Source organism: Pipistrellus hanaki (assembly GCF_964339955.1).
Source record: "Pipistrellus hanaki genome assembly, chromosome: 10".
In the NCBI taxonomy this organism is placed as follows: Eukaryota; Metazoa; Chordata; class Mammalia; order Chiroptera; family Vespertilionidae; genus Pipistrellus; species Pipistrellus hanaki.
Genome location: NC_140512.1, coordinates 71,259,153 through 71,270,350, shown reverse-complemented (window position 1 = coordinate 71,270,350; position 11,198 = coordinate 71,259,153). Strand labels below are relative to the sequence as shown.

At 59.7% G+C, this 11,198-nt stretch overlaps 1 protein-coding gene across 1 annotated transcript; it reads right to left on the bottom strand.

Moving 5' to 3' along the window:
• Positions 1–1,284: 1,284 nt before the first annotated feature.
• Positions 1,285–10,875, bottom strand: INSIG1 (insulin induced gene 1). The gene is made up of 6 exons (XM_084896831.1): positions 10,744–10,875; positions 9,916–10,335; positions 7,186–7,310; positions 6,011–6,177; positions 5,690–5,789; positions 1,285–2,964 (listed from the first exon to the last, which is right to left on the bottom strand). Exons 2-6 carry the CDS (start codon positions 10,307–10,309, stop codon positions 2,935–2,937), a joined length of 816 nt encoding a protein of 271 aa, XP_084752957.1. The 5' UTR covers positions 10,310–10,335; positions 10,744–10,875; the 3' UTR covers positions 1,285–2,934.
• Between the last annotated feature and the right edge of the window lie 323 nt (positions 10,876–11,198).

The window sequence follows — 11,198 nt, the reverse complement described above, 5'->3', positions numbered from 1 at the left end:
GCACCTAAAGACAAAATTCCAATAACGCCAATGAGGCGGGCATGGAGGCTGCTCTGCCCCCAGAGCCGGGGCCCCTCGCCCTCTCCCCAGTGACTGAGTGACTGCGCCCGGCTCAGGGCTGCTGCTCAGCCGGCAGCCTCCATGGCCATGTGGCTGCTTCCCTCGGAGCAGCCTCCGGGGCGCCAGTGGGATCTGCTCCGCGACCCTACACTCTGCCTGCCTCTGCGCAGAGGGTCGCAGACCACGTGTCGGAGACTAGACCTGGTGACCTCCCCTCTTCCCCCGAGATAAAGGGAATGTCTGTAACTCAAGGAGGGGGCGCAGGGCACCATGTGGCTGAATTAGAACTGACTCTGGACTTGAATCTGCCAGGAGCGCTCCCCAGGTAAGACTGCAGGTGACTTGGGAACAGCCAGGTGAACCCCCACGTGCCCGTCCTGAGACCCCACTTCTTGGCCTGCACATGGGAGGAGGCCGGGACGCTGTGCGGGGCCTGCCTTCCCTGGATTCGCAGGGGTCTTCAAACTACGGCCCGCGGGCCACATGCGGCCCGCAGAGGAGTCTGATCCGGCCCGACAGGTTTTTTGGGCAGTGAGCGCAGCCGAGGTGTTACAGTAGGAATTAGTAGTTCATATAGTCCGGCCCTCCAGCTCTCTGAGGGACCGTGATCTGGCCCCCACTTTAAAAAGTTTGAGGACCCCTGCCAGTGTATTGGAATGGGATTGCCCCATTACTTGCTCAAAGACAAAAAAATAAAATAAAAAAATCCCAGGACACATTCCCTCGCACTCTAAAACGCGGACTCGGACCCTCAGAGCGGGCACCGCTAGCTTAGATGCAGACACACCTGGTGGGTCGGCCCGGACCTTCCGTGCCCCCCACCAGGTGCGGTGGGAGAAGCTGTGTGAGACGGAGGCACGGTGTTAGGAAATGTATGAGGCCCAGTGTGAACAGGTTTTCTTGCTCTCACTGGAACGCAAAGCGAGCTCACCACCTAACGCACGTGACAAAAGCCGCGTTAAGTGCCGAGTGATGGCTGGGGAGTCCTCAGCGTCTTCTGGGCTCTGAGGGCCCCAGGGCTGCTTTTTGGAAAATCAGTGTCAAGAGCAGTGGCCCCCAGGCCCCTCTGGCCGGGCCCCCTCTGGAGCCCCCCACCACTCCCACCCGAAGGGCAGGTCCTGGGCCTGAGGGCGGATTCCCAGTGGAGTCCTGGTTCCCTGAGCTCAGTCCATTCCAAATTGTCACACCACCTCCCCTTTTGAAGAAAAACCCATCAATACATGGTTGGTTTTGAACCTTTAATAGACATAAAAAACAAATGCAAAAAGAACACAATGCTGACAATGAGTATGACGAGAACCTCCCGGCTGCTCCTTCTGGCGTCGTGCACGCTGGTCACACATGTGACCAACAACCTGGGTCACTTTGGTTCATGTACTCGCTGTAAAGTATTGGCAAAGGGAGTCACCAGATTCACATTTTTTGGCCACATTATGTCTAAGGGATACAGATTTACTTCCAGCCGAAGAGGAAAAAACACTAGTTGTTTGCCCATCATCAAATATATTTAGATTTGATGACTGCTTTCAGATAATGACTTCCGGTTTTCACAAAAGGCTGGCGTCTCTGTTAAAAAATCTTTGCATATTCTCATCATTCATCTTCAGAGAATGTACAGGGGCTCATTGCAAAGTTCAGGACAATCCCATTTTCTCAACAATATTCTCCCCAAACAAACCAGCCACAGGAACTCAGCATCACTGTGAGCTCTTGTCCAGACACCAGGGTCCCGGCAGCCAGGGCCCAGCGCTGCCGCTGGCTTCCGTCCCAGGAGCCTTTAACCAAGCTGCTTTCCCAGAATCTAAACCAAACACATGTACATTTCAAAACACAAAAGAGGATACATTGTAAGTAAGAGTTACTGAAACCCACAGAACTGGAGAGCTGAAAGGAGCCGGGCTCAAGCGGGCATGGCAACAGCGACTTCCCGGGAGGAATTATTGCTGACCTGCCTCCATGCAGGGCTGAAATGGAGAACCTCTAACATCTCACTCGTTAAAAAAAATAAATATGTAGAGAATACAAGGCTCAGATTGGTTTTCGTACACATTGCACTTGAAGTGAAGAACCCGATGCTTGCAAACCGGGCCCCGTGGCCTGGCCACCGGGTGGATGCACTGTGCTCGCACCTTAGCACAGAAGAATCAGTGTTCGAGCAGGGAGGCCGCGTCGTTCACAAGGCAATCACAGATTGCAGATCCTATAGGGCCGAGGGAAGTCCTCTCGACGCCGGAGCATCGACGACACAGCAGTCCGGCTCATGGAGGCAGAAACCCGGGCAGACCCGACTTCGTCCACGCGTCCCCTGCAGAGCTGCCCCCCACTCAGTGCGACTGTCTCCGCGGGCACCGCGACCCCACTGCGCCACAGAGCGATGGGCCTGTCCTGACCACCAGGTGGCCCTGCTGCGGCGCTTTGCACACAGCCCTATTTGTAAAATCTTTTGGATAAATATCATTCCTATGTTAACACACTTGCCTTTGTTAAGCACCTGCAAGCTCTCCACTGTGGCAGGACCCCAAACCAAGAGCTGGGACTTGGGCTTTAGTTCAAGGCTTTGTAATATGGCAACTTGCTTTTTATGAGAGAAACAGCATGGGACGCCCGGAAATGGCGCCCGTGGCCCCTGCCCCCGCCGGGTCCTGGGTCTGCAGGGCAGGGCAGGGCAGGTACGAGGGAGCTGAGGTGGCATCTCCAGGTGAGCTGTCCCCTGGGCACCTGCTCATCTGCACGGGCGGGCGGTTTCCAGGAGTCCCAGGTGAGTCATCCGTCTCCGTGGTCCCGATCCCGAGGGAAGATTGTCGTGTGTCCCGTCCATGTCCATGCCTGGGTGTCTGCCACGCCCGCTGTCCCCCCGAGGCGGTGGCGGGAGACTCAGTCGCTGTGTGGCTTCTCGGGGACGCCCTATGAGAACAGAGACAGAGTGAGTGACATAAGCCGTGCACAGAGCTGCTGGCCATCGGCGGGCCTGGAAGGCGAGGGGAGGCCCCTGCCGGGGTATGACATGGACGGGAAGCGGGAACGCCGGCAGAGGACACGCCTCGGCCCAGACCTCCTGTGACAGATGTGTGAGGTGCCGGGTCCGTGTCGTCCCCCAAGGGGCGTCGGGGGCGCAGACCTTGGGGAATGGCCACTTGGGAACAGGAGGGGACAGAAGGAGGAGGAGGGTCTGCAGCAGCTTCAGCCACAGGGCTCGGAGCCGGGCTCACAAAGGCTCACTCGGAGGGATGGGGCTCGGAGCGCGTCTGCGGGGACGCGTCAGATTGGGAACCAGAGAGAGAGCACGCACCGCCGGCAGGAGTCGGCCCCGCCCAGACGGGTGCCCACACATGGTGCCGCCGAGCGCAGCGTGTTCAGTGGCGAGAGGGCTGCCATCGTGCCGCCAGCCCAGGACCCTCTGACAGGCGAGTGACCGGCGTGTCCTCCATCAGAGGCGCAGGGCACACTCGCCACAAGCCCAGCGCCGCCCTCTCTGCCCATCGGGCCAGTGGCTGTCTCTCCGCCTTAAGAGGGAGGGCAGCTCCTCCCGGTGCCCGCTGCGCGGGGACTGCCAGCCAACGACGAAGCAGCCAGGAGGCGCCAGCGGTCCCCGAGGGAGGCACAGGCCCGTGGCCGCGGCAGCTGGAAGCCTGGCTTCTTTGTAAAAGAACTTTAAGCTGCTAACAGCAATAGTTTCAAACCCTCCAAGAGCCTCAGGACGGGCTGTAAGCACACAGGCTGGCGACAGTGCCACCCAGAAGCCGCTGGCAGTACCAGCCAGGCGGAGCCCGCACAGCGTGGCGGCCAGCGCTCGCACAGCAGGGAAGCGGGTCCACGAACAGCCTCCTGCAGCCCAATGAGCTGCTGGGACCTGGCCGCCGAGTACCCACCAGCCTGTGGGCAGACACACGTCGTGCCCCTCAAGTGGCAGAGCCGGTCCACAGCGTTAGTGAAGACCGACTAGACTTCTCCCCGAGGGGGCGGCTGGGGAAGGGGGGCACCTGGGTGAGGACAGGAGGGAACCAGGGACAGGGGTGCAGCGGCCACTGATACGAATCGCCATGACGAGGGACCAGCAGGAGCCCATGGTGACATGGACTCGGCCAGACCCGGTCGCCATGCTAAGCATGGTGCCCACCTGGGGTCTCTACCCGCAGACCGCGCCTTCGCCACGGTCACAGCTCACGCCCGGCAGCTGTGAACGCGGCAGACACCGCCAAGCCAGGCCGGTTCCTCGTGTCGCGTGGGAGTGCACAGCCGGTGACACGCCCGTTTCTAAAGCACCGACCAGACTGACCCTATTTTCACAAACACAATGACGTATGGAAGCTGCTAATTTGTTTCATTTCTCCAAAGAAAGAAACTAGAGGCGTAGGCTCATTATCCCAACTCCACTCGCTCTTTCTGAAGAGGCCACTTTGTGGCACAGCCGAGGCCTCCTGCCGCCATGAGTGCCCGTAAGAGAATGGGTGCAGCCTACGGTTGGCCATGCGGGCCACATCCGCACCTGCAGGACCGGCGCCGGCTCGGGCTTTGGGCAGCGGGCCCCGATCTGGCAGGGGGAGCAGGCGGCACCTCCGCTGTGGTTCGGGGAAAGCCCCCCACACGAAAGGTGACGAAAGAAACTACCGTGAGACAGGGACGGTCGCTGCTGGGAGTCTCACCTTCTAACAACCCTTGTTGTCAGTGTGGTTTGCATTCTCAGCCCTGACATAATCTGGAGCAAAAGTGCTTCCCTACATTCCAAGTGGAGTCTTGTGCAAGCCAGCCTGGCTCCACGCATGCGTCTTCCTGCTGCAGCAGGAGCACACATTCCAGAAAGGCTTCGTGGCCCCGGAAACGCACCCTTCCTTCCGCTGGCGTGGGCGGGGCTTCCTGGGGAGGGGACTTGGGCCCCAAGGCCAGAGGGGACAGCGAGCTGGGCTGTGCTTTCCCACGAGGAGGGAGCAGCTTTCAGAGGACTCGCAGGCCTTTGGGGGTGAGAGGGAAACCAAAGGCAGGGCCCAGCCAGCACCTGAGGTCATGTTTGAGAAGACCACGAGGGGCGGAGAGCAATGTGCCGACTGAGACTCCAGCTTAATGTCCACACTGAAGCGTCTTTGCAACAAGTGTTCAGACACTGATTCTAGCCACCGGGCGCTGCACTGTGACCCTGCCTGCGCTTCCTGCTGGCTCTCACACAGTGGTGCCAAGGGGACTGGCTTCTTCCTCTTACAGGAAGGACAGGCCGTGCCAGGCGGGCCACCTCCCTGACGCTGGGCCGGCCCGACCTGGCACCTGCAGGTGGGCAGCCTCGGCCTCGGGCTCCGCCTGCCCTGCTGCCCGTTCCCACGTCACCCGCACCCTCGGGAGGGCGGACGCTCCGGCCAGCCGCCCTCTGCTGGCCTCGGCGCGGTCTCTGCGCCTGGCCGCCGGCACTGGGCTGCAGGAGGTCAGGGGCCCTGCGACCCCAGGCCTGCGCCGTGCTCTCGGGTATGGGCACCCTTGTGACTGAGCAAAGAACTAGCTGGGCTTTTTAAAAAAAATACGCTTTTCTCAATAACTGTTGCGCTGAGTCTCAGGAAGACATTTGTCAACACCCAGGAAACGTCCCATAAAGCGGTCCTCCGGGGCGGACCCACAGGGCAGGTGCCAATGACAATGCACGTACCATGGCCAGCTGTCGTCCTATGTTCCCAACCGTCACGCCCCCGGAGAAGAAGATGCAGGGCAGCCAGGAGCGGATGTAGAGGAAGTCTGGGGAGGTGTACCTGCGGGCAAAGGAGAAAGGCTGAGCCCGCGGCCGCGGAGTCCTGCCCGGGCGGGCGTTCACATCAGACCGCCCGTCCCGCCCCTGCGTGGTTTCCCTGTACAGGGCGCTGTGGGCGCGGCAGCGAGCAGCACTTCCGGGACGCACCGGGTGGCTCCGCAGAAACAAATCAGAAACAAACCGGAGGCCTCGGCGCAGAGGCGGCTGCCACCGCGTGCTTACTGGTAGACGCCGTTGTACACCAGCAGCTGGGTGATGAGCGTGGCGAGGAAGGCGATGGTGATCCCGAGCCCAAGGCCGCTTCTCGAACGGTCAAATGTCCACCAAAGGCCCAAGGACAGGGCCGCTAAAGTCAGGGAGAGCTGAACATTATTGGCAAAATCCAACTTCTGATGGTGAAAAGTTAAGGAAAAGTTAGTGGTTTAATAAGATCAAAACCCAGAAAACCCCAGAGCCCACACGTGTCTGTCTTCTTGTGCACCTCATTCTCCACCCACAACAGCTGCCCCGTGAGCTGCAGAGAGGTGGCTGGATACAAGGGTCCCGAGCAAGGTCACGGGGCACAAACTCATCTTCCGGCAAGCTTCTGGAAGTGTATGAAAAACTCTGCTGCATTTCAGCCACAACACAGCCTGTTCTGGTAGTAAGTCATCTCAGTCCTGTCCTTTCTGTCTCATCAGTAACTGAAGTGTGAGCACTCTCCTCGCCGTCTGCGTGAGGCCCTCAGACGGCGTTCGTCATCACGCACTCCCGGGCGGAGCGCACAGCTGACTCCCCACAGCTCTGCTTGCCGGCCGGGGCAGAGTAAGATATCTTAGAACTAGCACCTTTCAGTGGCAGCTCACGTCACCCGGGGGAGCAGAGTGAGGAACTGGTAGCTCTGAGAAATCTGTCTCTAAGATTGAAAACAGACTCTCCAGGAGCCATAAACCTTCTGAGCCCTGGGACTATGGACCTTCCTCCTAAAATGCACTTATGTCCCATGTCGTGCGCTCCACCGGGGACCTGCGGACCGCCGGGCACTGCCGTGGTCCCGGCCAGGCCTTGCCTCGGCCTTCTGGGAGAAGCCCAGCAACAGTGACCCTGTCACCAGTGGTCAATGGGCCACAGGAGCCAGGTCACCACAATGCAAAGACGGAAGAACAGACTCCCAGGAAGGAAGATCCTGCCTTGGGCAGGGTCTGCACCGTCTCTGGAAATAACCTGGGAAATACGCTGGAGGACTCAGGGCCCTGCTAACACCTGGTGAGTGTAAGCTAAGCCACAGGCTCTAAATAAAACACGTGAAAAACTTCATCCACAGACTCTCAGACAGCACACACTCATCCACAGTAACACCACGCTTCCACACACAACTACACAGAACGCTCTGAACACGGCAGCTCATGGAAGGATACAGCGCTGGCATGGTTGATGCCCACGAACACCGCCACGCAGCGCATCACGCTGGCCCACTCCCGCTTAAACTTGTGGGGCTCCCCGAGGTGACTGTCGATGCAGGGGTACAGCAAGCCGACAACCGCTGCCAGACAAGAAGAGAACAGTCAGAATGACGTCAGTAACACCACATGACCAATAACAGCCTCAAACGACAGGCTTTCTACGTGGCATTCAGACAACACACACCTGGAGACTGACCCGCGGCGATGTAATGATGAAATTCAGACTCATTTTATATTTTTGTTCTCCTTGAGTACTAACAAAAAAATCAGTTTAAAGCAAAGCCAGTCTTTGATTTACTTAAGCCGACGTGAGCGAAGCAGGCGCTCAGCCACACGCCTGAGCTCTGTGCCTGCTCTGCTTCGCCCACCTGACTCTCATCTACGAGAAGGGGCCTACGGGAGCCCTCCCAGGCCCGTCATGCCGTAGTATGACGCCCCTCCAGGGCCAGCGCTGATGCTGGTCTCACTCTGACGTTAGGGTCAGAGGCCCTGTGCCCACAGGCTGGCCTGGGCTCAGTGGTGAGGGGTGAGAGATCTGACCACAGGAGACGGAGAGCACCAGCTGCCCCTGGAGCGGGCCTCACGGTGGAGCCCAGGGCCAGGCATGGCGGCAGCTCCCGCTTGCTTCCTCCTGTGTAAATGAGGTTATGCAACAGGAAGCCAGAGGAGGAGCCCACTCCCTGGGATCTGAGCAGCTAGAAAGTTTTCAGGCCCAGAATTTGAAAGCATGAGCGAGTAGAATGAAGCCAGGAGAAGGCATGGGGTTCCGGGAGAGAAGCCAGCGGAAGGCGTGAGGCGCGTGGCGACTGGTGCGGATGCACCCAGGGCCTGTGGGCTGGCTCCGGCTTGAGGGCCAGGCCGAGCCCGCCGTGTTCCAGGAGAGGTGACGGCTCTGGGTTCTTGAACAAAGACCAGGAAACACAGTTCTGGCTAAACTCGAAAGTGAAAGACTTTCAGTTTCAATTTCATGTTACATTTCAAGCTCTAATTTTGGAGCTTCGAAAAACAGAACTCCAAACTCTGTAACTTACTGCACTATAATTTAACTTTACCTTTTAAAATATATATATATATTATTGATTTTTTACAGAGAGGAAGGGAAGGATAGAGAGAAACATCAATGAGAAACATCGATAAGCTGCCTCCTGCACACCCCCTACTAAGGATGTGCCCACAACCAAGGTACATGCTCTTGTCAGGAATCAAACCTGGACCTTTCAGTCCGCAGCATTCCTAGAATTTCCTGAAGCTTCCATTACAAAGAAGGCAAGACCTTTAATTTTTAAGATTAAGTTAAAAAAATTTTTTTTTTTCTGGTTTCAAAGCTGGGGAGAGGGAAATAAGGATAGAAACATCAATGATGAAAGAGAATCACTGATTGGCTGCCTCTGTACACCCCGCACTAGGGGCTGAGCCTGAAACCCAGGCATGTGCCCTGACCTGACAGAAAACGAACTGTGACCTCGTGGTTCATAGGTGGACGCTTGACCACTGAGCCACACAAGCCAGGCTAAGATCAAGTTTTTGATCCAAAGAAACTATTGCACCAAATGTGTATGGAAAATAGAATTCACATCTAAAGCTAGTACTTAAGCCAGCACAGAGTAATTTTAAAGGGTTTCAAAAAATGAAGCAGGACCAAAGATGAAAACATTGTTCCTCTAGACAAAAAAAGTAAAATAAAATAGTTCCCCTGCTCCAAAACCAGTGTCTCTACCCCCAGGTGTCCTGGCTGAAGCATACCGACACTCTGAGCCTCCTGCCTCCCTGCTAACATGAGTCTGCTGCCCAGACTCCAGGGAGGCTGGCTGTGTCCCTGGACACGGAGTGGAGCTGTGACTCAGTGTCCACACTGTCATATGGAGCTATAGCTGAGCAGGGGAAGCACAGGGTTAGCCACCAGGCGCAGCGGGCGCTCCTCCCCTGGCTGTGCAGCGAGTTTGCCCCGTCTGCCCGCCAGACGTTGGGGTCCTCAGGAAGGGCCAACCCCCTGTGTTTCCACAGGGCAGAGCTGAGGCTGCAGGAAGTGGCTGACAGGATTTTATTCCCAAATGCTGTGTGCCTGAGAAGTACCATGGCATCTGGGCAGGGAACCATTCAGCATCCTTAGCCAACCGGCTAAATAACCAAAAACTACCGCAGAGGCAGCCTGCCTGCCCAACGTTTAGATGAGCCTGTGTTAAGTACTGGGCACAGGTGCCCACCTGGGTGCACAGGCGGGGTCACTCTTCCCCACAGGCTGGGGCAGGGCCTGCCCCGCAGAAGGAAGTAGGGAGGCGGTTCCCTGGCAACGCCTCTGCCCACGTGACAGTTTGTTTTCAGTTACCCGGCGTGTAGCATGTTTGCACCCGCAGCCAATAGCGGCCAGGTGCCTCTGCTCACCAGTTCTGCGGGCGACCAATCGGGGCAGCTGGCCCGGTGACAGCCTGGCTCCGGAACACGGTCCTGTCCGGGAGCCCCAAAGTGAGGGGAAGGTCTGGCCCAGCGCTTATCTCCCCCCTCATCTCCATCAGCTTCCTCCCACCTGGAGGCAGCCTCGGGGGTTCCATGTCCCCTCCTCCCCCTAAAAACAGCAACCCGGGGCAGGCATGCTTTCCCTCTGGATGGCTCCATTTTCAAATAAATGCTTCTGAGAGCCCGAAAAGCACTGAACAGACAGACATCTTTAAAACAAGTTCTACTCACCAGCCGCCGTCCCACAACAGGGAGGGACCCACCAGGCAGAGGAGAAGATGGTGGCGATCACCTCCTCGGGGAACAGGGTGACGTTCCTCTGCACTTGCAGCAGGTTGAGCACGAGGGCGAGGACCACCCCGACAGAGAAGAGCACCAGGCTCCTCTGCAGCAGGTGGTGGTGCCAGCTGGTGGCGTAGCCCCCTTCGCCCGGGCCCAGAGGCGCGGGAGCTGGGTCGGGGTTGGGGGCGCTGCGGGCGGCCCGCAGCGAGGGCCCGGCCACCGAGGAGGTGATCATCTCCCCGACCTTGGCCGCCAGCCCTCCGGAGCGGGCTGCCGGGCGGCCTCGGTGCCTGGCGCCCTGAGCACACGAGCAGCTCCAGAAGTGGTCGTCCAGTCTGGGCATCAGTCACCGGAGTGGGACGGGCTTTCCTGGAAGGAAAAGGGGGTCCGGGAAGGCGGGGTCACGGCCAAGTTCATTTCCAAGAACGGGAGACCCACCCGGGGGGCTGTGCTCTCCTTCATCGCCAGACCATCTGGGGAACCTTGCCTGCCCGGGAGCCGCGGGGACGGGCGCACCGGGGGCAACGGGCGGGGGGCACGGGCTGCGGCGCCGACTCGTTCCCGCCCGTACGCGCCCCTGTACCCGAAAGTTTCCCAGACCCCGTGCGTGCGCAGGCCGCCCAGGACGAGGTACCGGGGTCCCGGCGGGCTGAGGGGGCCGGGGCCGGGCCCACAGGCGTCGGGAGTGCAGCAGATCCCACCGGGGTCCGCATCGAAGCCGCAGACCCGACGGAGGCCGGCTGCCCCGCTCCCGGGACCGCGCCGCGCTCCGCGTACCTGGCCGAGGGGCGCCCGCCCGCGGGCTCGCCAACGGAGGGGGTCGCAAAGGAGGAAGCGCTGGACGCGCCGGCCCGGACTGCCCGGAGTTGGGCCCGCGGCGCAGCGCGCGGTTTATAAGGCGGCTGGCGGGGCCCGGGTCACGTGATCCGGCGCCCGCCGCCCCGCTCGTGCCTGGGGGCGTGGCCTCCGCGCGCCCCGCCCCGCCCGCGCGCCGGTGCGCTCGCGGTCTGGTGAGGCGGCCGCGGCCAATCGGGGGCGGGCGGCCCATATGACGTCAGCACACGCCACCGCCGGCCGCCGGCTCCAGAGCGCGGACCGACGCGCGCGGGCGCTGGGCTGGGGGGCCGCGCGGGGCCAGGGGGCACCGACGGCCGCTGAGTGGGCGCCGAGGAGCGGCGGGGCGCGGGTGCCGCGTGCCCCCTCGTCCGACCCCGACGCAGCGCGTCCCTCGC

Bases quoted from the DNA above. Each gene is read 5' to 3' on its own strand.
- INSIG1 (XM_084896831.1), bottom strand. From the start codon at position 10,309: ATGCCCAGACTGGACGACCACTTCTGGAGCTGCTCGTGTGCTCAGGGC. The intron at 5,790-6,010 runs GTAAGCACGCGG...CTTTGCCCGCAG, and splicing joins GTGTACAACGGCGTCTACCA to GTACACCTCCCCAGACTTCC. The intron at 2,965-5,689 runs GTACGTGCATTG...CTGTTCTCATAG, and splicing joins TAGGACGACAGCTGGCCATG to GGCGTCCCCGAGAAGCCACA.